This window comes from Scaptodrosophila lebanonensis, unplaced genomic scaffold (assembly GCF_003285725.1).
Source record: "Scaptodrosophila lebanonensis strain 11010-0011.00,11010-0021.00 unplaced genomic scaffold, SlebRS2 tig00000001-arrow-pilon, whole genome shotgun sequence".
NCBI classification, from domain to species: Eukaryota; Metazoa; Arthropoda; class Insecta; order Diptera; family Drosophilidae; genus Scaptodrosophila; species Scaptodrosophila lebanonensis.
The window spans coordinates 22,003,818-22,030,238 of NW_022060529.1; the positions used below are offsets into that span (position 1 = coordinate 22,003,818).

At 41.0% G+C, this 26,421-nt stretch overlaps 1 protein-coding gene across 1 annotated transcript; it reads left to right on the forward strand.

The window, feature by feature from the left end:
• Positions 1–212: 212 nt before the first annotated feature.
• On the forward strand, positions 213–26,059 carry LOC115632602 (netrin receptor unc-5). The gene is made up of 10 exons (XM_030529831.1): positions 213–868; positions 10,716–11,726; positions 12,710–12,991; positions 13,095–13,277; positions 15,868–15,921; positions 18,475–18,798; positions 22,154–22,282; positions 23,210–23,393; positions 23,453–23,526; positions 23,597–26,059. The coding sequence occupies exons 2-10, from the start codon at positions 10,961–10,963 to the stop codon at positions 24,946–24,948; spliced, it is 3,348 nt and encodes a 1,115-aa protein (XP_030385691.1). The 5' UTR covers positions 213–868; positions 10,716–10,960; the 3' UTR covers positions 24,949–26,059.
• Positions 26,060–26,421: the final 362 nt, after the last annotated feature.

Sequence of the window (26,421 nt, forward strand, 5' to 3'; positions counted from 1 at the left end):
TTTCAGTTTGGAACGCCAACGACGCTGCACGTTATTTCTTGTTGACGGTCTGCGGGCGCGCGCGCGTTTTTGTTTTCGTATCGAAAGTAAATGCGGCAACGTGAAATTCTAGTGATCGTGATCGAAGTTTTATAGCCCTCGCAACGTCTTTCGATATAATAATAATAATAAACGTGCACATGCGGGAAAGAACACAAACAACAGACAAACAAGCATAATTGCACGTGTCTGTGTGTGTAAGAGTGTGTGAGTGAGGCAATGTCAATGCCGACAATGACGCTATTTTATTGATGATGATGATGATGATGATGCGATGCTGATGTTGTCTTTAATATAAAAGCAGTGAGTAGAACCAGCAGGATATTCGAGCGCTGTGCGTGTGCGTGTTTGTTGCAACATTATGTGAAGTGTACAATTTAAAGGCATAAATGGAAATTGCTGTGTGTGCCTACAAATACACACACACACACACATAAATTCACATATACATACATACATACATATGCCTATAGAAAAACTATGAAATATTGATATGCTGCATGGCCGAAAGGTATGAGAGCCACAAGGGGGGCGCAAACAAAAAACTGAGACTCAAACAAGAGCGATAAGGTTACAGATGTCCTAAGAATACACACACATGTATACAGTATATCTGTACATGCATACATACATATATACATAGACGTCTGTGTGCGCTAAAGGATACGCAGTAAAAGGTGCATGTAACTGGATACATGTTTACTTATAAGTAGGCTCGCCGTTTTGGACATAAAAGCAACGACCGCACTGCAGCAGACAGCAATAGCAACAGCAGCAGCAGCAGCATTGACAGCAACAACAACAACAACAACAGCAGCAGCAACAACACGTAAGTAGCTGTCATGTTTAGTTATAATAAGCCCCACAATTGCCTGCTTGGCCACTGGCCTAAGACAAAGACAAAGGCACAGGCACAAGCACAGGCGGTTGGTTGCTGGTGACAGCGCTTCCTGCGCCGCTAAGTATGCAATTCTATTTTAAGTACAAGTACGAGTAAAGTGCAACGAAGTAGGTGAAGTGCAGTGGCAGCAACAAACACACATGCACACACACACCTACTACACATTCACACTCACAAAACGTATTCAAGTGTAACTAAAGACGACCAATTCACAAATGCACAAGCAAACAAACAAACAAACAAACCGACAGACAGCGGGCCACGGACCATGCGACCATGTCACTGTGGTGGCAACAGCAACAACAACTACAACACACATAGCTAGGCGCTTCGTCTGCTTGGGCCCAACGCTAATGTTTATTATGAAAAGCGTGCCCTTTTGAACGCCATCATGTATTTTTATTTTGCTGTTGTTTTTTTTTTATTTTATGATTGCTGCATGGTGCACAAGTATTTGTATTTGTTTTCGTATATTTTTGTTTTTCTTGTCAACGGACAAGCCCAACAGCTTTTTCGTTTTCGCGCTTCGGCGGGGGTGCGACGAGGGAAGCGGCATGCGGCCCTCATAATGAGTGCGGCACTCGAATTACATTTAGAGACGACGTATGGCTCACTTAATTCATTGATAAAAGATGGCAGCAGCATAGCTTACATGCCACAATGCGCTCCCATGCAATTACAGTTATAATTTGGGCATGTTACCGTTATTCAAAATATTCAAATTCAAATGCGTTGCAATTACCAACCCTCCACTGCACTCCAATATGTAACGCTGTAGATTGCGAGTGGGTAACAAACAATTGCCAATTGGCATATAATGATGCCTTTCGAAATAACGCGCCAGACGACAGACAGACTGAGTGACAGAGGGACTGACTGAGTGACTGACTGACAAACCAGCAGTAATGTTCAAAATAATTCTCAGGCTCGGGGTACACTCAGGAAAAACCAACTGCCTGAAATAGCATTTAACATACCACTGAGGGCACTAAATATTTGGTGAGCTACAAGAAATATATTTCTTTAAATCCCAAAAAGTTCTACTAATCATTTAATTCTTTGATTAAGAAACCTCTTTTGAATACCAGGAGGCTTCGTTACTAATGCCAAATTTTTATTTGTAAAACAAAAGTGATTTTTCTAAAAAAAAGAAAGACAGTTTGTAAATTCCAAGACAAGTTTATCTGGGAAGAAAATAAATATTTCCTAAAATCAATCAGAACGGTTTAGAATTGTAGAATTTTTTTTACCCTAAATATTTATTTTGCTTTCCGCAACAAAATACTATTTTTGGTTTGTGACATACATATGTATATACATATGTATTTTGTTATTTATTTTATAGAATTTATACATCTACTTACTTTATTTAGTACTTGGTTTATTTGTTTTATTTCATATAATAAAAGAATTTAGTTTAAATAGTATCTTAATAGTAGATCAAATTAAAAATTAATTTGGGTTTATTTTAATAGCTTAGTAAATTCTGCTGAGTTAAAGAGTTCATTTTAGTTTTATGAGTGATTTTCTAAAGTATAGAACCCTTTTTTTTGAGTGTATGTGTGACAAATGCACGTAATTATTGGACTCACACTTTGGGTTTTTGCTTTCTTTCTTTTTTTTTTTAACAATTTACGCGCGTTACCCTTTCCAAGTCCAAGTCCCTTTATACCTCATACATATGTATTTATATGTAGATACTTGTATGTTATATATATGTATGGGCTGCACTAATCATAATTTTAGGGGTTGTACGATATACTATGCATTTCGAAAACTTACAGCTGTTGTTCGAATGCCAGACCAAAATGCTAGCTTAGCAAACAAGGGTTTGGTTTTAGGCTTCAGTGTCAATATCCCTGAGTCCATTGGCATGGGAACGAACGAGCGAGCGAAGGAACTACAGACACAGGAACCAAATAGGACGGTGCCGAACGTCTTTGACTCCTGCGGTGATTAATTGTCATTGCAGAGGGCAAAGGCAATGCCCATGCAATGTGATGAAGATTATGAGATGCCCAGGCCCAGAACGTATGTTACAACACACGGTCTTAAGGCTTGGGCTACCTACACACATACGAGTATGTAGATGCATGTGGCGACCATTCAGGGCATTCAGGTTCATGGGCTGCGACTTAACATTGGATTAGTTGCCGATCATATCGATAGAAATATACATTTCGGCATCTCTTTTGTGTCGCAAGGCGAAGGTAGGGGGTAGTAGGTAGCCGATAAGCTAAAAAGAAAAGAAACGCTCGTAAATTTTGGCTTGGCGAGTTGGGAAAGCGTATCTAGAAAATGGAAGAGCATTAACATGTCTAATGCTGAAAAATTGTAGGCACACAAATACGATCAGATGAAAGATATTATAAGAATAGTTTAGAGCTTCCGTTATCGCATCAACAATAGAAACTCTCTACTTAAAACAACAGTTAAGCCGACTGTCATTGCAAAGGCATTTCAATTTCCATTTCGCTAAAATGTTAAAAATGTTTTGAATATAATAGATTGACATAGTCCTCACCTTATGAGTAGGGGGAAAAAAACCAACGAATAACAAACGTATTTAGCATTGGGAAATGGATTATAATAAGAATAAAGATTGAAAACCATGAGTACGCCATATAGGTGGGCTTAGTCTGCATGGAATGAGTATTTAAAACGCTGATTAAATGTTCAATAGTTTATCTATCTCTCTGCAAAAATTTTTAAAAATGTTGTATCTATTTATTCCTAGATTGTGCTAGAAGATGGATTTAGAAGCAAACGTTTCGTCCAAGGGGGGAACATATTGCAAACTTCTACTTCAGAAAAGTTGCACAAAGTTACAATTAGTGATCAGTTTCTTTCTCATTAGAATCAAATTAACTTTAATGTAAAAATACAACAATTGTTGCGATTAGTTTAAAGATAAGTAACGCTAAGAACCGTTAATAAATAATATGATTGCGGGAGCGGTTTGTCTAGATCGTGTTTATTATAAGTTTGTCTAATAAAAGTTTCTTAGTTAAGTATTCTATTGATTCCATTCCAATGATTACAACTTTTTTCACTCACCAAAAAAATTAAACAAAAACTAATGCCATGGTTAGAAGGTCAGACCTTTATTTGGTCCATTGTGATAACGCAATTTCTTATAACCCTGGTCCGTCAAGAAATGCTATTGAACTCCATTTTAAAGCTAAAACGAATTTTGATAGTTATTTGCTGTGAGAAACAGGATACGACTAAACGTGATTAGTTCTCATTAAAGAATTTTCAGTGTCAGAAGAAATGCAGTAGAATATTTAAGAATTCCATCTGATTAGCTTGTTTTGCTTAGTGGGCAGAAGGTCGGCCTTATTTGTCAGCCTATTCTGCATGTATCGCTGGGTTTCTTTCTACAAGTTTTGAGTCTTATGTAAGTGCAAATATTAGTAGAATATTAGATCGGTCGTAAGGTTGCTGCCATTAAGTTCATGAGTATAAAGCTATATAATTAAAGCACTGATTCAATTTTCCCGACCCCCTCGTTCTAATTCTCTCCTAAATACTCTCCTCTCATTATATCAGCAAATCCAATTTGACTTACGCAGCTGCTGCTGTCTGTGGCAGATACCACGAGAGCAAAAGTTTGACTAAGCCTCCAACAAATGGCAACTTGTTTAATGTTTTCGCATCACAACACCTGGCACCTATCGATTACTTTGGCAGCTTAAGTGAAACAATCAGCAGGAGCACAATAAATTAGTCCCTAACTGTGCCAAATTGTGCTCAACACAACAACTAACTTTCCCTAATTCCTCAATTCCTCCTCCCCACAACCCTAAACTGAAGTCACGAATCCGAGTCCGCATGGCCGGCGGTCATTTGTTAAAACGGACCACCAGCAGCAGCCACAACTTTGTGAGAACGATCCAACCGATGATGAAACTTTTCTAATAAGATACAAATGATAAGATTCAGCTGCTGGCATCGAGCGCGCTTGGATGCATTTGTGCTACTTACTTAACTGATGGCATAATAAATAATTTGCTTATTATACACATACTCGTACACACTAGACGTATACATATGTATGTTGAGTGTATCTATTGTATTGTATCTTGTAGATACTCGTACATATGTATATATGGACATACATGCAAGCATACGGGAATGCCAGCAATAATAATTCATGGCTGAGGCTTTTGTTTCTAATGCTGCTACAATTACACTTAATTAATTTAAAGATGTTTGTAGTAGTTGTTGTTGCTGTTATTGTTGTTGTTATTGTTGTGCTGCTTGTTCTTGCCACCATGATGTTGATGACGATGCCTTGTCATATTAATTTTGATCAGTTATGAAGGCGTTCCTGTAACCAAACCCATACCCATACCCACACACAACGAGGGTAGTTTGGACTTCCCCTCTCTCTAGCTCTCTATCTCTTCTACACGGCAAGCGTACGTCGCTTATAAATAGATTAATTAAAATCATCTTTAATTGTTTGATTACAAGCGTTTGCCCAAAAAAAAAAAAAAAAAAATGGAATCAAATGAAATGAAAAGGCAGTCAACAGTCGCGTAGGCAGGCAACACAATAGCTTCAGCTTTAAGGCTGAGAAGGGAAGGGGGAGGGGGGTGGGGCAGGGACTGAGGCAGAGGCAGGGGGCAGTGGAGCTGAAGTCGTCGCTCGTGTGGGCAAAATGCGCAACATGTGAAATACACATGCGACATGCGATTGCCACAGTAACCAGCAATCGTCCCTTGAGCTCTGAAGATTTCATTTGGGCTACAGATGTTCAGATTGTACAGCACATAACTACACATACACACACACACACACACACACACACACACACACTGCGAGGAGCACAAAAGTCACACGCAATTGAAGCAACGGCATCTGCCGCCACATCCACTTCAGTCCCATCTTCTTCGTCTCATAGTAACTGCCTCTTTGCCTGTCGCTCTTTCTCTGCTCTGCTGTTCTTCTCTGTTTCTTTGACTACGTTTCGAGTGGCATTTGATTTTAGTGTGTACACGCGTAGGCGTAGCCAAGATCTCATTTAGGGGGTTTCGTTTTTTTTGTGAGTTTTTATTAAGTTAAATAAATAATCGATTACAAGCAGTTCAGGGTATGTGTTTTTTAATATTTCATCCAATGTTTCGAAAATGGAGGTAGAATTTGAGATGGCAAAATGGAAATAAATCCGGATAAACACACATTTAACTAAATAAATTAATCATTATAAGACTGGCAATTTCATTTGCAACTAATATTGGTAAATATTATTGATTGTACACACATACATGTTCCTATATTCGACCATATTTTGACATACATTTTGTGTAAATTCCGTTCTATAGCTTATTCGAGGCACTATCGAAACATTAAAATACCTGGAGAAATAGTTTCTTATATCGAAAAAATACAATAATTGCTATTTGTTGGTTTTTTTTTTTTTCAAACATTTTATATACAAAATAGCTAATTTCAATTTCATTCACATTTCTTAAAAACATTATGAATTAACAAGTGAGGTAAAGATATCTTAATGTTAAGAGTACAGGCAGCTTAGCCTTTTCTACTTAATTAAACAAAATGGAGAAATAAAAATGGTTAACAACAATCGACAGTGTAAAGTTGGAAAAATCATACAAATAAACCCATGAGACTTAATGACTTAACCCTAACTTAATACTAAACTAACTTATACAAGTACATATATCTATTATTAAATCTAACGTTTAGGCGAGCAATCCTTTCTGTTAAAGGTACTGTTTGTTAAAGTCAAATATAGTATTTAAAGATCAAAGCTCTGTTACAAATATAATTGTCGCCCAACCAATTATATCGAAAATAGAATACAAAAGATATAATTCCTCTAATGCTTTAAGGGACACTTTTCAGATGTACCAAGTAATATTTAAGAAGAGAAAACTGAAGATGAATTTCATTTGTGGGGGCAACTACACGACATGATCCCCTCTGCTACACCCCTGCGTACGCGTGTGAGTGCTGGCGCACGCGCTTGTGTGTGTGTGTGTGTGTGTGTGCGAGTACTCCAGAAACATAAAAATTATTGCTGCCAAGAGACTGAGTCAGTCAGTCATCAATTATTTTATAGAATGCTCACTTGTTTTCTTGCATTGTCTGTTGGACAGAGTTTGTCTGTCACAGCTCCCGCCCCCCGCCCCCGCCCCCGCCCCCGCCCCCGCCCCCGCCCCCGCCCCCGACTCCCGCTTCCCGCTCCCCTCCCGGCACATTCGTCTATCCGTGCCTGAACTTGTCGGTTCTTCTTTTGGGAAGTTTTGTGCTCGCGTTTTGTTCAAATGAAATGGCAGGAAGGGCTGCCGTTGCCGCAATAGTTGTGAAATTAAATTGAATGCGACGCCGATTATCCCACGCAATCGCAATCTTTCATCCATTCATTCATGCGTGCGTATTGAGTGAGTGGTGACTAGGAAGCATAGCAAGTGCTGCTGATGCTGCTGAAACTGCTGCTCCTCCAGAGTCTGGAGTTGAGAAATCATGAAAAAGTTCAGCGGAACTGCTTCTACTCCGCACACACAGTATAATACATACATATATGTATGTATGTATAGACGATGATTATATGCACACGCAACCATCTCGCATATCTTGCCACAAATCTGAAAAGCGTGTGTGGCTCTTTGTGTTCCACCCCCGCCCTTGCCCTCGCCCACTCCATGACATGACAGCGTGCCAAAATCAATGCAAAGTATTTCTTTTTTGCCGACGCCATATCTTCTCGTATTCAATAAATAAAATCCATTCGATTACAAGTGCGCACAATGAAATGCAGCTGATAAGCGTTTTACACAATCCATTTGGCCCACTTTACTTCATTAAAAATCTATTAAAACGCACAAAAAATACAAACATGCATCAACATGATGTATTCTTCGTGTAACGCTGATAACACTCTGTCTGGCTCTCTTTGTGGTTTTATGACCCAATCGTTGTTCAATATTTTGATTAATATGCCCTGACACGACTAAAGTTAACGACAACACAGATGAGCCGCTGTTGTATTGTATGATGGTGAATAAATTTGTACTTAGGTATAAAGGTTACATATGTACAGATAATAAAGCAAATCATGATTTGACTAAAGCGAACGATCAAAAAGAAAAAAGCCGTACTTTAATCCCCATCAGAGAGATGGCTTAAATACTTGAATTAATTATGTCTACCCTTTGCTTAGAGATACATTTTTGCTGACTTAAGGGCATTTTATAATTGACTAAATCACGATTTTACAGAAGCTGAATATAGTTGTACTTGAATCCTTATATATACCGATAATAAAGCAAATCGTGATGTAACTAAAGTGAAGAAAGAAATGAAATCTTGAATACTTGAATTAATTAGTCTACCCTTTGCTTAGAGAAGCTGAATATAAGTAGTTGTACTTTAATCTTCAAGATTTCCTTTTTGTCGACTTTAGTTTAGATTGCAATAAATTTATATATTTCGTTTCAAATCAGTTTAAATCGGAAAACAAGAACACTTTTGTAGGATAGCGTCTGATCTAGTAAGGGGAAAGTTTATGTCTATTGTCAATGTGGCAAGGTATGGTCGAGAATCTCTACCAGATTGTCCACAAAAACGCTTAAGATCAAAGCTCCAGGGATGATCTGTTCTAAGTATTATCTCTTACAAGGCAATAATATTTTCACCTGTCTCATAGGAGTACTGACTACAAAATCTTTATTCATGATATAGTCAGCGAGGTAAACGACAGGAAACATCTTATTACATATAATTAGGAATGCAATTTCGTGCAGTAGCTTGGCATTATAGTAGTTGAGGAATGTGCTCCTAAAATTTCAACCATCGCCCTGCTTATAATTGTTTCTGGCCCATAAAGAGAGAAAGAGACACATATTTTAAATAATCTAAGTAAGACAGTGCTTCTTAGTTTCCAGTCCAACGTGTCCCTGTGTAGAGAGAAACTTTTTAGACAGACAATAAGAATAATTATTTTAAATTGATTTTGAATGGGATTTTATGTTTTTTTTGGATGTGCCAAATATATGTATGTCCAATTAAGCTGGATTTGAGATACGATTATTGATTGCTGCTGGCATCTTTGGCTTAAATCGAATTTCGTTAAGCTGCCTTGCAAATACAATAGTCGGCTGCCGCCTTCAAACAAAACGTCTAGAGTCTAGACTAATCGAAAACAAAACGAACTTCAATATCCACATCCATCTATAATTGAATGCGCACAAACAAAATGTGTGTGCATTTCCCCTCGGGAATGCCGCATTCAAACATACATAGTACATACGAGTACATAGTATTATAATCTGGTCACTTACACACACTCCCATACACACGCACACACTCACAAAAATTATTGACAGATACTCAAGTGTCCACAAGCACCCTGTAAACCCAATTGAATTACGCATAAAAGGCGCTTAAACCAAAAGAAATGACAGTCGTGACGATGACGATGACGACGAAAACGAAAACGAAGACGACACCAACGCCTGAGTGGAAGTGGTTGTGGATGTGGATAGGATGGCGATAACGCCGACTAATATCCAGCAGGGCCATCAAATGTATTATTTCCTTTTAATTTCTTACTACCCGATATTTTATGATGGTCGCGCATAATGGCCACTACTGTGTGGACTGTGTAGATGTGTGGGCCATGGCCTAATCATAATCACATTTCACATATCAGCGTTTCCGCAAAATTTACATACCGCCTCTTTTTCTTTATGCCTTCGATGTATAGTATGTACTATATGTATGTTTAATGGCCTGGCTTTTTGTCGTTTAATCGCTGGCGGCGCATTAAAAACGCACGACACTCGCAGACACAAAGATATGTCAGGCCCGAGGCAATATCTATACGCATTTATACATAGTTACGTGTTTGTACGAGACAATGTGCGCATGTTGAAGTTTAAACTTATGCATGATTAATACATAATTACAAAGACAAACGCATAAACTCAATGGTCGTGGATGGAGGACGGTCGGTTGTGGAGGGGAGTGGAGTGGAGGGTACGGTGGGTCGAACGATGTCGTGCTGCCGCCTGAGTGATAGGCACAGTAGTTGGGCATTATAATGATTGCCCAACTCAACAACTAATAACTTCAAAAGACAAGAGGCACAATTCCCATAAAGTGGTCTCGTCCCTCCCATCACCACTCCAACATGGGCCTGGCCTAACCGAGAATTGCATGGACCCTGCATACATACGAGCATACGAGCATTCGAGCATTCGAGTACAAATACCTAGTCTACCTACCTGTTATTAATATTTCGATTAGGTACCAGCGATTCGTAGAACCTGACGCATGACTTGCATAACAAATGAGAAATTTTGTAACTTGTGGTTTTCTGTTTTCTCTCCCCTAACCACTAAGCACTAACCACTTACTACCTACCTACAACCAACTACCTACTGCTGCGCTACACAGTTTGATTTGAGCTGTTTGGGCATTTGGGGCCATTTGTAGGCAGCTGTTGTGGCGCCACTGATTGATGATGCGCAAACTTTTCATCATCAAAAGCCAATTATCGCCAGCAGCCACACGCTTAAGGTCCGGTATTGAAAAGGCCGAGTGTTGGGCATTGAATAGTCGCTCTGGCCATAGCATATCATAAGTATTATTCACACTTGATGGTTATAAATGTCACATTGTCTTTGGCGTATGCATGGCAAAGATATGAAGACTGAATGGCTTGGACAAACTGATGTCCGGCAGGACTTTTTCGTATTTGTAATGAAAGCTATTTAAAGGCATTTCTTATCTCGCATTTCAGATCGCTTCTACCACGTCAGCAAGCAAACAACAACAATAACGACAACGAGCTAATGCTAATGCTGATGCCTGCAGCCAGAGTCGAGACGCAGACAAGGGTCGCAGGTGCTGCATTGTACAGGAAACGCAGGACAAGACAACGACGTGCGTCTGAGTGATAAAGCAAAGTGACAACGAAAAATATTTACGACGAGCCAAGACGAGAGCACCGACAAAACAACAGCACCTACAATAATAGCTAGGAGCATGTCGTCGTCGTCGGCGTCGGTGATTAATACAGCCGGAAATGTGATTGTACTTATTGTGAACCTACAATTAATATGGCCGTTGTTGGCCAAGGAGCAGCTGCCTCTGCCGCTGCCCCTGCCACTCACTCTGTCCCTCCCACAAGCTGATTATAGCGGCAGCATGTCTGTGGAAGACATGATTGATCCGTTGACCGCCATTGCACCTTTTGCCAGCCACGATGTCTATCGTGAGGACCTGGATCTGAGCTTAAATGGTGCCGATCAGCGTCAGCGGAATGCAGTCACAGAAGATAGTGCGCCACAGCCACAGCCCCAGCGCCCAACCCAAGATTTGGCTTCGAACAGCAGTGAGGATGCCACCAAATTCCGTAGCTCAGAGTTTGAGGGACGGGCCAGTGGGACTCTGCTGGAGGAGTTTAACGGTGGCAAGCTTAATGGTGGCGAGGCCAGCAATACGCTGCCCATATTTCTAAGCGAGCCAGAGAGTGTGTTCGTGGTCAAAAATCGACCAGCGGTCCTCAAATGCAAGGCCTCTCATGCCCTGCAGTTGCACTTCAAATGCAGCGGCAGCTCCCAACCGCCGCCATCAACGCACGACAAGCATGTCGATCCGCACACCGGAGTGCATGTGGAGGAGGTGACCGCTACCATCCATCGCGATCTTGTCGACGAGTACTTTGGAAAGGGTCCCTTCAAGTGCGAGTGCCAGGCGTGGTCATCACGTGGCGTTGTCAAGAGCCAGGCGGCCACAGTGCACATTGCATGTAAGTAACTAACTCGGAAGAGGATTAAAAATTCAACTATCCTTATAGATCATAATAGATTTAAGATTAAGATCTATTATATTATATTGTATCTTTTTGCATGAAGAACCTAAATCGGAGAGATATTGAACGCTGAATTTTCGTAAAGGCAAAGAACAAGTATCCTAATATTTTAATAAATACATTAATCTCTGCACCCTACCAGATTGCATTTATAGTAAGACATGCGAGTACATTTAGGCAAAAGTTCTTAAAAGGTTAATATATAGGAGAAGATTTAACAAATCTAGAAAGTTTGAGTAGTGGATGTAGATAATTAATTACTGTGATTTCTACTATAGCATTCGGGAAATATACTTACAAGAGTAAACTATAAACGGTTAACAAACAGAGCAGTGAGTATTAGATTTCTGATTTTCCAGATATACCATTCAGAAAAAAGCAAGATAAAATAAAACTAAAATCTACATGTAGGATAGTTTTAAATAGGCCTTGCTTTACATAATGTATTTGTTTTTTTTAAGCTTTTAAAATTCATTGATGTAATCAAAATAATTTAATTCATCATAATTTAACTCATCAAATTGAAAACCTGGATCAAAAAACTTCATATATATAGAGTATTTAAGTCAGGTTAACCAATTAATATTTTGCAATATTTTGAAGCTTAAAGAAAACAAATTATTAGGGTTTATTTAGTTAATACAAGTCGTCTAACTATGCTTTAACTTGCTAATTACAAATTCCGATTTGCTTAAACCCAACACAGATTACATTTATTTATTCATCAGTTAATTGTTTAAGTACTTATACAAAAGCCCATATTTGTCCTCTGAAAGAGATACTGAGTGTAATTTTGGTTAGAGACTAGCTATAGTGTAATTAAAACTTTGATGCACTCGTTTTAAATGTATTATTGTCTTTAAAACCATAACTATAGTATACCTTTTGCAAATAACACTCTCTGTTTGACTATCTTTCAGACATACGCAAGTCCTTTAATCAGTCGCCCACATCGCTGCGCATCGAGTTGGGCAGTCGGGCGGAACTGCATTGCGAATCGCCGGGCGGCTTTCCCGAGCCAAAAGTTACGTGGCACAAGAACAATGCGCCCATAACGGGTGAAGGCGACCCAACCATAACCGTCGCCGGGGGCACTCTGACGTTCCGGCAGGTGGCGCTGCAGGACATGGCCAACTACAGTTGCAGTGCGGAGAATGTGGCGGGCAGGCGACTCTCCGATTCGGCAGTGCTCATTGTCTATGGTCAGTGCGGTCAGCCACAGAGCACAACAGCAACAAAAGCAACAACAGCAGAAAAAGAGAAAAAACTCATGCGAATTTTTGTTTTCATTTTATTCGCCAACAGTTAACGGTGGCTGGAGTGCCTGGAGTCCTTGGAGCGAGTGCAAATGCGCTGGGAAACCGAGTCGCCAGGGGGGACAGGGTCGGAAGCGAACACGCACCTGCACCAACCCGATGCCATTGAATGGTGGGTCGCAATGTGTGGGCCCGCATATACAGAAGTCCGTCGATTGTGCTGCCTGTCCAGGTACGTAATAGCTGACCGCATTCAACAGTAAGGTAGAGGTAGAAGTAGAGGGTAGAGGCTAAGAGTGATGTTGAGAAGCACCCACAAAATGTGGTACACCACTTGGTGCAACTTTAAAATGTTGCCGGTAATTGAAGCACCAGTAACAGAATTGTCAATTTAAATGCCATTTACGGCAAAACCAGTTCTCCAATTCTCTAGTAGCCCCGTAGCGCCAACCTCACCTGCGTCTGCCATCCCTCCCAATTGCCCCAAGGCAATACCGAACCGCCGAACTGCGCACATTTTTCACACCAGGCGACACAAAGGCAACGCCATGGCCAACCACGACCCAGCCAAGCACACAGCACGGCGAAAGTTCAAGAGGCGTTACGAATTCGAAAACGAGGAAAAAAATGAGTGAGCACTGCGTGCTTCACTTTTAAACACGCATCGAACGGCAGCTGCCGTCGAAGCGACGACAGAGATCTCTCTACATACTTACACGCATATAGATGGATAGATTGGGACGGGACGGGACGGGATGGGATGGGATGGGACGTGCGAGGATGGGCAATAGAGATGGCAGTGCCTGCAGGGCTGACTAAATGCTGACAAGGGGACGAGGGATGAGGGGACAAATGAACGGACCCCGGCGAAAGCACGAACGGACGTTTTGGGCGGGGGGGGGGGGGGGGGGGGGTGGAGCAGAAACAGCAACGGGAGTGGAGGCGGTCTTTTTGACAGACGCACGGGCGGCATGTGTTTGAGACTCTTCACTTTTATTCATGTAAATTTATTGTATTGCATTGTATTGTAGTACCCACACATATACACACACACAAACACACTCTAACGCACACTCTTACGTACAACCATACAAACGCACAGCGGGCACAGCAATGAGCAATTGTTGACAGACAAGCGCAAAATGGAACGAACTGGGATGGGTAGTGGGAGCGGGAGTGGGGGGCTGTTGCCACTGAAAAAGAATCGCAGCAATACTCGAGTCGGGGTGGCTCGGGCGGTCCTTCAGTTCTATATATTGGGTGCTGTGTGGGTGCCTCCAAAACACTTACTCAAATAGGGCATATTAGTGCTGTGAAAATAAATGTGACATTTATAGTGTACTTACTTACTATATTTCAAAGTATCACTGAGAGAAGGAAAACAACCCGAAATTGTACCAAAAATGTATTACAGTTGAGGTTTTTCAAACTGTGTTTTAGACTCTTCCGTCATTAATACTCTGCAGGAGATCCTTTTTCTAACCAAGCTTGTTCCAGAGCAATGAAGAGAAAAAGTAAGGCACGTTTAAAATGAAATGAATTGTGACACTTAAATTCGATAAAAGTAGGGAAAAGCCGACACTGAGCCGAGAAAAGTTTGGAGGTACTACTTAGAATGTTGTTTTAAAATTTAGCACATATTTTTGACCCATTAAAAAGCTGGTCCGAGGACCAGGAACACAAGAATGTAACCTCTTAAATTTTCGACTAAATTTATTTGCAAACTGCTTTGTCATTAAAATTATGCAAGAGATCGGGGAAAAGATGAACAAATATCAACTCCATTTTTAATTCCATAGAATTAATGGATTCCTTTTTGTGGACTGCCTAAACGTGTACATTTTTCAATTCTTTTAGTTGACTATGTTGAACCTATAATTATGACAATAAGTTTCTCAATGTCTTAACACAGACTGCTTAAACAATATGAAATGTATCTGATAAATTGGTCTGAGCTGCTACTATATAGTAAGAACAGCTTTTAAAAGGTGATAGAGATTAATTGAAAATAGTGGGAGCTTAAGTGATTAATACAGATAATCGAAAGATATCGATCACGATATCAATTCGTCGTGTTACCCAATAATTGGGCTTACTGACTCTTTACTTTCTGGATGTAACAAGTTTTTACATGGAAAACACACAACAAGAACTTTTTTTTGTTCCGTTTCGATTGATTGCGTTTCGATTGAATATTTCAAATTCAAAAATCAATTTAAATTTGCTTAATTCATTGAGTTGAAAAATTTAGATAACTTTGAAAAATACATTTATTAGTTTAAAAAAAAAAAATGAAAATACATTGATTCCAACATATTTAATCGAACTTGAATATAGAAAATGTCTGGTACTCTTCGAATTTAAAGTGCAGGATATGAAAAGGAAGCTCTCCTATTATTGCGTAATTGCAGTATTTAATTAACAAACCCGACTTTTGTTTGTCCCTCAATGTAAGTATAGTAATGAGATAGTTGGTACTTAAGAAGCAGTTGTATAAAAACGCTGATGCTGCGCCCTTCGTTGTAGCGCACCATATTGTCGAGAGTGCTGACTGGTTGCTGCACTCATAGTACTTGTTTCCTATGAAAAAAGTGTGTCATAAAATTAATTTTAAATTTTGCTTCGGTTTCTTTTTTTCATCTCCATTTACGCTTCTGTACGTCTTCGTGGGACTTTTCATCCCCATGGCACCGTGTCAACGTATTGCTCTGGTTGCCTACCAATGCCACGCCTACATCGGCTTTTCATTATGCCTGGATGGTGTGCTCCTGCGACGCTGACGCTGACGCTGACGACGCTGGCGATGATGTCGACAACAACAGAGGACACTCAAATTGTGAGCGCTGATGGATTTGACATTTCGTCGAGTAAGCGCAGTAAGTTGACACGAAAGCCTGACAATGTGCATTTTTGTTGAAAGGCTTCGCCAAAGCTGGAGACGCTTTGGATCGAAGTCGGGTTGGCGGCAGAGGTCGGGCTTCAATATGACATTGTGAACGTGCCGTTAAACTTTAATGTCTAACAAGGCAGAGGCAGTCAAATTTGTGAATAGTGAATGGCCAGGAACGGGGTGGCTTAACAATTCAATAAACAATTGCGTTAAACTGAGCCCCATGGAGTGGTGGGAGGATGCAGCAGTTCGAGTCATTCATGGGCAATGGCAATCGCTTGTCTTCCTTTATCGCAACTCACTAACTGACTGAGTGACTGACTTATTTTTGGGCGTCCAAATGACGTCATTGTAGCGATTTAAAAATCACTTACCACGATTTACGCTCTCTGATTCATGCAACAGTCTGGTCGACTCCAACTGGCGACGACGGCTACCCTTGTGCGGATGTCTAGGGATGCGATATGTGGACAGGACGAGGGCAAAGGCAACCAACTAAAAGCCAAGGCGACTGCTGCCAATGATGATGAGGATGGGGCGAAGAAATTGTTGTTCTTGCCATTACGGGGGTGGTTTTACGAGTATGTTGTGAAAACAGGAAGTGGCAAATGCCGATATATGTGTGTGCCTCGGCATAGGCATACATCAAACCTAAACAACAACAACAACAACAACCGGAGCATAGCATAGGCAACATTTTGGGCTTTTTGTTTAGTTTTCGGACTTACAAGCCTGCTGCAGCGTGGAGAGAAAAAACACACACAAAAATGGAAATGAAAATGCGAAAATAGAAAAGCATTAAAATGACAATCACTTTTCCCCACAAAACTGACTACAAACACAACCACATGTACATACATACAAATACATATATATCTACATACACGAAAAATCGACAGTGACGGCGTACATTTCTAGCGTTTTGGGGGCCAGTTGAGGGAGCGGTGGTGCGGGATGCGATGCTGTTAAATATTGTGGGAACGCTTTGGTTCAGCTTCAGTTTATTTGCTCCCCAGAGGCAACTGCCTCCATCCTGCATTCCTACATGGCTGCATGGATATATGAATACTTGCCATAAATTATGACACATTCAAATAGCTGGGATAGCCAGAGCAGCAGCAGTTAGTTCAAAGGTGCCATAATCGTTCGTATCTATTAGAAGGGCAGCGCTATAAAATCTAATGGCAGCACCATAAAGTGTCCGCGATTTCAATTTACTGCCCCTCTCCCATTCGCCTTTGGCCACATTCCCGCTGTTCGTCCATGCTGCTCCTTCTGTGATTTATGTGAAAAATAGGTTACATTATACAGTGTGGCTGAGTACTCTAAGACGAAGTCATTCCTGGATTTTCATATTCACTTAAAACATAATTAGTGGCTGAAAATCTGTCGCCCTCTATAGAACCCAACAACTTGTATTGCATGTACAATCAAAATGCGATGAGTGCGTGAGTTGTGCTTAACAAAATGTTATAGAAACCTGATAATTTTATTAATCCTGCAAGTCTGAAGAACATTCTTTGATTTCACAAAACTTACGAAATTGTAGAACATTTTGTTTTCTAGCTGCGCGAAACGATATAATCAGATCTATAAGAGTAGCTAAATGAATTAATTGATAACATCATTAAGAAACAGGCACAAATTAGTCAGGGCTTCCAAATGAGGAAAATCAGTTTTAGCAGAATTAATAATAATTTACAAAGTTTTTAAAATAAAAAACAACTTATTAAAAATGAGAAAGCGTATCACATATTTTCGAGAGCTGATCTCATATATGTATTTTACTTTAACTTAAATTTCACTAGTCTGAATATATACTCCTACTCATAAATCCTTCATCGCTATTTACATAGGAATTCTTGAATTTGTTATTTTGAACAACATTATTTGAATACCCTAAGCCAAAAGGGCACATATAGAAAATGTATGATATATAGTATATGTATGTGATCAGTGATCAGACGAATCAATATAGCCATGTCTGTCCGTCCGTATCTATGGACGTCCTGTATCAGAACCGACAGCTTTTTTAACATAAGAGCTAATGACATCAAAACTTAATATGTAGACTTGTCTTATCCAATCGCAGAGTGCCATAGGACCAGTCGGTGGAATAACTTAGTAGGATACTTGTTGGGTTATAAAGATATCTTAAGGAACTCTAACGTCTGCTAGTTCTATATCGCATACTAAAATTAAATTAAATTTTCATCGGAGCTCTATATCATAGGAATGATTGGTACAACAAAGTTTGTTTTAGATGAAAGGCCGCTAAGAGCAAAAGGATGCGTACTTTGGACATTTAAGAAAATCGCCATAAAACAATAAACCAATGCCACGAAAAGTTTAGTTTGAAACAAGTTTTTTCAAAAAACGTGAGAGAGGGCCTGGAAGGGAGTCATTAAATCCGAATTTTATTGAACCAGCCTTACAATACGGACCACAGTCCGTCAGTGTCAGATGCTGGAGGGGATTGTGCTAAATCACGTTAATATGACTTTTGATTTCTAAACCACTTGCTTCTCTCTGCTTTCAGTTGCGCGATGGTCAGCGTGGAGCGATTGGAGCATTTGCTCCGCGGAATGCATTCAAGTGCGTCGCAGAAAATGCGTCACAAATGGCGTAGCGGTCGGGGGCGATGTGGCAGATGAGACTGGAGAATTGCTTGGAGTGGGCGCCGCGGCGCTGAGTGGCAGCAGCAGCAGCGGTGCCGGAAGTAGTGGTGTGGGTGGCGATGGCAATGGCAGCGGCACTTTGGGTATCAACGTTGGCGGCACAGGATATGGCAAATCACTCTGCAGCGGAAAGGACATACAAACGGCCGAATGCCGTGGAGAGCAGTGTCAAATTGGCAAGGATGGTGAGTGGGAGTTTGAGTGTGTGTGTGCGTGTGTGTTTCTGACAGCACACAACAGCAACAAAGTAGACAGTTTGACAACAATAACAATCACTGTGGGGACAAACACAGCCATACAAATAGACGCATACATACATACATACATACAAGTATATAGACAGGCTCTCTACCATGCGAGTGACACAAAAGCCGGGCACTCAGCACTGATTGTCACAATGGGAAATTAACCAAGTGCATTTTGTTTGAGCCCAAAAAAAGTATAATGGCAGAGGATAGAACAGAAAGAAAGGAAATACATACATCGGCAGGGACAGACAGACCAAGAAAAGCCCTTCATTCTGCACTTGTTTGTCTGCTGCAGCAGAAGTAGAAGCCGCCTAAGCAGCAACAACAGCAGCCATCCCCCGAACACATCGAAGGGTCGCAAATCAATCGCAGCTTCCTCTTTTGGGGTACACGGCTTAAGCACCATTTCGTAGTTGGAAGGGGGCAGCTTTAGCTTTAGCTCTGGCCCCGGCTCTTCAGTCTGAGCGCAGTACGCCTTGCCACATAATTAGACAGGCGGTATTGGGGAAGACGTCAGCATAAAAGTTGGGCTGTGTAAACAGGTTTACCCTATAAGAAACGAGGCATGTCGCTTTAAAGACTACTTGTATTTCTGTGCCATAACTGATAAATAATCGAAACGATAAAGCTCACCAAATTAGTTATGCGTATAGCATTTGGAAAATCGTATACAGATCGTATATACCTTACCACGGCATCTCTATTATATCTGAGTTCAAGCCTGAAAAATAGGCAAAGTGAACATAAAAGCAATTTAAGAAGTCCATATAGATCTTAAAACATATCCTTGCTATCGAGTCTTGAGTTCTAAAAGTTATGGATCCCAGCTATGATGATTTGAAAATTCATTTATAAACAAAGTCATAATATTGAGCTGGCTTTCAATAAATAGAACACAACATGTTTATTGTTTCTTTTTCTAATGAATGGTATAGCCTCAGACGTAATAATTATTAACTTACATTTGATATTAAAATCGCACTTTTTAGAATGAATTACTACGGAATTGAATTAGTTGACTTTTCCAAAACTAGAACGTTGGTAGAGTTATTTTGTTAAAAAAGCACATAATGACATAATTGGAAATCAAGCTTCGCGACGAATTTTTTGAAACAATTGATTTTCGAAATGCAGTCTAATTTTGATTCCACATTAAATAAATGTTCGAATTCAGAAACGGAAATATTTACTGAAACTGTCACTATTTTGGGAAATCTTCCTCTACATTTTAGGAATATTAATTCTACAACTATTACTCTAATAAGAGCTTGTAGAACATCAATTTGAAGCTCATTAATTTTTCAGTGCATTTCCGCATGTAATTTGACTGTACACTTCCCTCCTACACGATGACTACTCTGCCCATTCCAACACCCTCACGTGTCATTGTTGCTGTCTGGTGCGATTTCTGCGTGGGCTTGCGGGTGTGTGGGTGGATTGGTGAATTGGTTAGATGACTGCGTAGAAGGGCAAGGGGAAGGGTGTGTGAAGTGCGTTCAACCGACCCAACTCAAATAGTTTGGGCTGAGCGGCTCGTCAACGACTGCGGTCCCTGTGGATCAATTATATGACTGTCACAGTGTGTAATTGAAGGGATCAAAAAGGAGTTGGGAATGCCATTTGCACATGATTTTGGCCTATTTGGGATTTTTATTTGTATGCGCATTTGATTGTTGCTGAAAAGTTAGCCATGACCAAATGAAGAGTGACACTTGGGTCACAGCTCAGCACCACACTGCTATAAAGCTTTTTTTGGCTTATTTTCAATTTTATTGCGTTTGTCTTCAAAGCGGATGCAATTCTGCTTTGTATATCCCTGGGGCCTCACTCAACGTAGGGCTGCAGGAAACAGTTTATGGTTTATTATCTGGTCATTGTTGTGGGCCACCTACTACAGTGGCCTCCCTCTCCAAACTCAACTAATCTCTTAGCACACCCCCAGCATCCCGATTTCGAGTCCTTCGAATTCCCCTCAGCAGGCAGTAAGCTATGACAAATACGCTTTTGATGTCCCATGCAGGATTCTAAAAAATCAGCGTGCACAACGAGCCAACTCTGAATGTATAATAAAAAAGTAAAAAGTAAAAAGAAGTGCAGAGAAGAGAAAAGAGCGTGGAAAATGAAAGCGACTGCTAGCTGAACAAAAATAAAAATAATAAAAAAGTTTGGGGGGCAACGCTTCCGATGCTGCTGAGGCAGTGCTGTCGTTGATTTACAGCGAATATAATTGCTCATTTCATACATAGTACATTGTATAATGCGTTCCCTCTCAGCATCTCTGTGTGTGTGAGTGTGTGTGTGGGTGCTTATGTGTTTGGCTGTACATATTGTATAATAATCATAATATATACAGAGTAATTCCTTGCGCTGCAGCGATTCCTTTTCGCCAGCGAAACCTCCATCAACAAGCTGGCAGGCAGCAGGCGGCAGGCGGCGGCAGAAGGAGCATCGCCAACCAGTCACTAACAGCGCCACCAACAATGACAACAACAACAGCGGCAACAAGAACAGCAACAGCAACAACATCAACAATCAGAGAGACGGAAACAAGCAGCGCAACAATGGCGCTGACGGTCGGCTCATGACGGGGGGCCGGCAGCGGCGGCGTCGGCGGCGCGGCGCACACAATAATGCGAAATAGACGACCGACCAACAGACAGACAGACAGACGGACCGTCAAGCGCATGGGCGCGGTGGGGGGAGTTGGTCGTACGAACAAACATAAAACATTAAATACAGACATATACAGCGCAGATACGGATACGCATGGTTGCTTGGGATTGATGGTGATGTGGACGAGGATGCGACCGCGTTTGCTTTGCTTGACTCAACTTTCCAGATATCTACGACTATATACATATATACATAGATGTGTGTACATCTGTGCGTGTGTGTGTGTGTGCTTTGCATAGCGGGGACACCAGAAACACTGGGGCTAGGGGTGTGGATTTACGCAGAAGAAAAAAATTTTTTAATACAAAAGACAAAGATTGAGATTGGCAAGGCGGCCCCCAGTCCAGTATTTTTGTTCTTCCTGTTCAATGACAGCGTCTCGTACTCGTATTGCCGAAAGTATGCAGTGAAGTTGTCGTTTCGGTGGGGTTGTGTGCGTTTGTCTGCAATCCTGAGCCTGCTGCTCAAATGTGGGTTGCCCAAAGTGTATATTAAAAACCAAAATCAGCATTTTTGTCCCCCACTATACCACTATCCCACATTCTCAGCCCTTGCTAACTACTCAAACGTATTGCCAGCCTTGCTAAAACTTTTGTTTGCTTGCCATTTTCTTGCACAGACTTCGATTGGACGCTCTACTTGGGTCTCGCTTTCATCACGGCCGTGTGCTTCGCCTTTGGCGCTGCTCTAATCTGCTGTGCTCGGCGTGGAATACGCGCAAATCCCCACTACAATATGGCGCGCTCAGGTAAGTACCAGCCCAGCACCAAATGGGTGTGGAGATGGAAATTGAAATGGCAACGGAAACTAAAAATGGCTTTCGCACAGTGACCAATAAGATCAGTAAAAACAACTTATTTCCTATATTTTCTAAATATCAGTGACTTCCCATTTTAGGTGTGATTATTTTTTAGAGGAGTGGTCGGTTTTGAAATTCTTTAAAAATGTTAAATTCATTTAACTTAAAAGATGTTAACAAATTTAAGAAATACTCACTCTTAAGATTAGATAAGAGTAACGGTCGTTAATCCTCACGCACTAACGATATTTATTAAGACCAGTAATCTAAAGGTTTCACTTACGTTTGGAATTTTGAAAAGATTTGAAAACAATATCCTTAGTTGAAGCAACTAGCTTTTTAGTTGATATGTATATTGTATTTTTATACCCTGTACCCGTAGGGTAAAAAGGGTATATTAGGTTTGTGTATGTAACATGCAGAAGGAAGCATCTCCGACCCCATAAAGGCGTTCTGAATCAGCATGACGAGAGAAATCGATCTAGACATGTCCGTCCGTCTGTCCGTCTGGATGAACGCAAGGATCTCAGACACTATAAAAGCTAGAATAACCAAAGTTGGCATCCAGATTCTCCTAGGTCCGAGAAAGGACGAGTTTATTTCATTTTTTTTTTAATCTATAAAGCATAAAATATATTTAAAAACATTTGTAGGGGCAATGGTTTGATCAGCATATCTCCAATTTATTTTATCTCCAGTTTGTATATTTATTGTTAATCTCTATAAATTTTTTCTGTTGGGACATCCTGTGTTATACATTAGAGTTTGTTTAATTTTGTCTCTCTTTTTGACCACTATGCGAAGTTACAATTTGTTTGCTGACGGCTGACGAGTGCTGCCTTTTTTTTTGCATTTCAAATATCTTTCCGTTTACAGTTATGGATGGAGATTATATGCCGGGCGTTGTTGATAAGAAGGAGATGCGAATGCACATTGAGGCGGCCAATTGTGGGTACGATTATGTCAATCCGGGACATCGTTACCTGCCCGGCGAGCATGTGCATGTGGGCGGAGTGGGTGTGGCCGAACATCACTACGATGTGCCTAATCTGGCAGCTAAGTAAGTTACAGCCCCATCCTGATTTGCTTTTGTAACTGAAGCCTTCCTTTTGCCTGCAGCTACACAAATCCCATCGATGATCTGAGTGCTGACTATTTGTCGGAAACAGGCGAGTCGTCAACAGCAGACACCTGTAAGTATTGAGCTCCGGGCGATTGATATTGAAAATCTCTTCTAATCCGAATGTATTGTACTATCGACAGCCAACTCAACCTTCGACATGAATGCAAAGCTGTCGTTGCTGTCTGCCTCCAAAAGCACCACCTACGAACTTCTCAGCAGTAGTGGCGGCCAGCTGCGGCTCTATGGGGGGGAGCTGCTACTCTTTGTGCCTGAGCTGGCCATTGGCAAGCATCTGAAGAAGCACGTTTCCCTGATGCTGCTCAGCGATGAGTGCAGTCGCATTGCCTGCGCCACAGACAGCTCCCTGCTCTGCAGTAGCGTGGTGCACAGTGCGCCCCGTAACTACAGCTTTGTAAAACCGGTTATCCTGAAGATTCCCCACTGCCTGATGGCGCCGGAGCAATGGCATGTCCATATCTATCATGCGGACAGCGAGCACGACGATCTGAATGTCAGTTGGCGACGGGCTGTCTCGGTGGGTGAGGAGACCATCAACACGCCCATGTTCGTCCAGCTGGAGCCCACTCATGTCTACATCATGACCGAGCAGTTGGGTCACTTCGCTGTAGTGGCCGAGCCGCGCATCCAACAGCCCGCCATCAAGATGAAGCTGCTCGCCTTTAGTCAGAGCACGCCCAGCAGTTTGAACAGCAGCCTTCGAATCTACGTGGTCAAGGACTTTCCCAACAGCAAGGACCTCTGCGCGAATGTGGAGTCTAAGCTGGGCGGCACCTTCATGGGCGAGAGTGCACCTTTTGCTTTTGTGCTGAACAGCCTCAACCTCAACATCCGTGTTCGCTGTATTGATGCGACGGAGCCATCGCCTCTCTACGAACATGCCATACCCTACCAGCACATCTTGAGCAACAACTCCATCCTGCACTGTGAGTTCAGCATACGCCGGCAGGAGCAACAGACCCTCTGTGTGGACTTTGTGCAGTCGAGTAGTGCAGAGGACTTGGACGACTTCGCTCACATGGTGCACACGTTCAGCATTCCAGCACAGACATCGCAGCTGGGCGCTTCGCTGGAAGAGCTGGGGTCCACCACCAACACCACCATTTCCATAGACAGACAAGGCAACTATGTGAACGAGAGTTGTGTGATGGACTTCGTCCAGCTGCCGCATGCCACGAAGCGTCTGATCTGCGCTGCCCTGGATCCACCGCGGGCAGATGAGCGGGATTGGCGACTACTTGCCAAGAAACTGAGCACAGATAGGTACATTGCATACTTCGCCACCAAGCCTTCACCCACCGAGCAAATACTGAACCTGTTCGAGTGTCGTGCCAACAACAATGCAGTGGCCAATGGTTCCAGTTCCAGCTCTGTCTCCCACACAGTCATGGCTCTCCTGCAGATCCTGAAGGAAATGGGTCGCCAAGATGTACTCGACATAATTGTGCAAACCATTGGTCCGCTGTGGATCTAAGCTTTGGAGAGCTAACTGTGTTGCCAAAAACGATAAACAAAATGTTCATGAGTTGCCTTTTATTTAAAAAATGTATTGAATGTATTTAATTGATGTGTGAGTGATCGGCTCGAGCTCTGTTTCTGGCCCATAAGCGAAAAGCTGTCTCGAAGGAAACGATTACATGAAATGCAAATCAAAGTTTAGTCTTAAGTCTTAGCCTGTAAGTTATGTGTAGTGTTGTGTTTTAAGGTAACTTGCTCAACGAACTCTGTTCCCCATGGGTGCCATGCATTTTTGTACGAATACGAATATGAATACTAAGTGAATTGGAAGGATAAAGTACGAGTAGTGTAAACTTTATTGTGGCTTAGCAAACTTATAGTTCTAAACTCAACTCAACTGTATAACTACGAATATTTATTATAACGAATAGCGAATAACGGATACTTGATTAGGTTAGCCCACGGATTTCACAAGTTTCTATGCAAAGATCCCCATCTGGACCCCTGACTGAGGCAGTCGACCTGACCTCAGTTCAATATACTGCTCGTATATAAACCCATATGATGTATTATCCATACACTTGATGGCTAGGAAGTAGTTGTGTGAACTGTTTGCCAAATCGTTGAATTTCTCAACCGACTCTAGTTATAGCACATAGACACAAATACCAGCAGTAAATGATCAAATCGGAAATAACCGTAGTGCATACAATATATATACATCCATATATATCGCATATATATACACCCCCTTATACATATAGTTTATGAATTTAGTTCGTAGTGAAAAGTGAAAATGAGTAGCTTGTTAGACGTACTCAAGTGATAACCTTTGTATTTGTCTCTAGTATTAAGTACACTACCGTTTAAATTGTTAATCAAACTACATATATATTTAACAATTACAAACACATACAGTAAAATTAGTGGCCCAAATCCAAAACCGAACTACAGATACAAACTTACCATTACCACAGAAATGGTCAAACGAGTAACAACAAAATAAAAGGTAGAACAGTTCCATTGCTGTTTGTAGCGTTGGTAAGATTATTTTTTATTTGATCATGTAGTTTATATATACATACTATATATTGATAAAACGGGAAAAACATGAGCAGAAATAAAGACGTTACTTACTGTATTAAAATTGGTGTGTTCTTGTATTTGAGAGTTACTTGTACTGTACAACTGAAAAAGACTACACCTATCACCTGAGATCATAATGAATGATGATTAACTGAAGTCAGGGAAGAGGGATATTCAAATAACTTCGGGGTACTCCAAGCTCTAGGCCAAAATAAACACAGTATGTGCTAGAATTCAAAACATTGATTTCTGCATCAAATATTTTATTTATTAAAAAACAAAAGGAAATTTGCAAAAATCTGAATGTCTTCGATTATTGAAAATGCTTATTTTTTGAGAGGTAATTAATTGCTAAATATACCGTTTAAGGAGCACTATTTAATCAGATCATTTAGATATTGAT

Coding starts and splice junctions, on each gene's coding strand:
- LOC115632602 (XM_030529831.1), top strand. CDS start 10,961: ATGTCGTCGTCGTCGGCGTCGGTGATTAATACAGCCGGAAATGTGATT. Junction 13,278..15,867: donor CGATTGTGCTGCCTGTCCAG/GTACGTAATAGC, acceptor CGACAACAACAG/AGGACACTCAAATTGTGAGC. Junction 18,799..22,153: donor GTGTCAAATTGGCAAGGATG/GTGAGTGGGAGT, acceptor TTTCTTGCACAG/ACTTCGATTGGACGCTCTAC.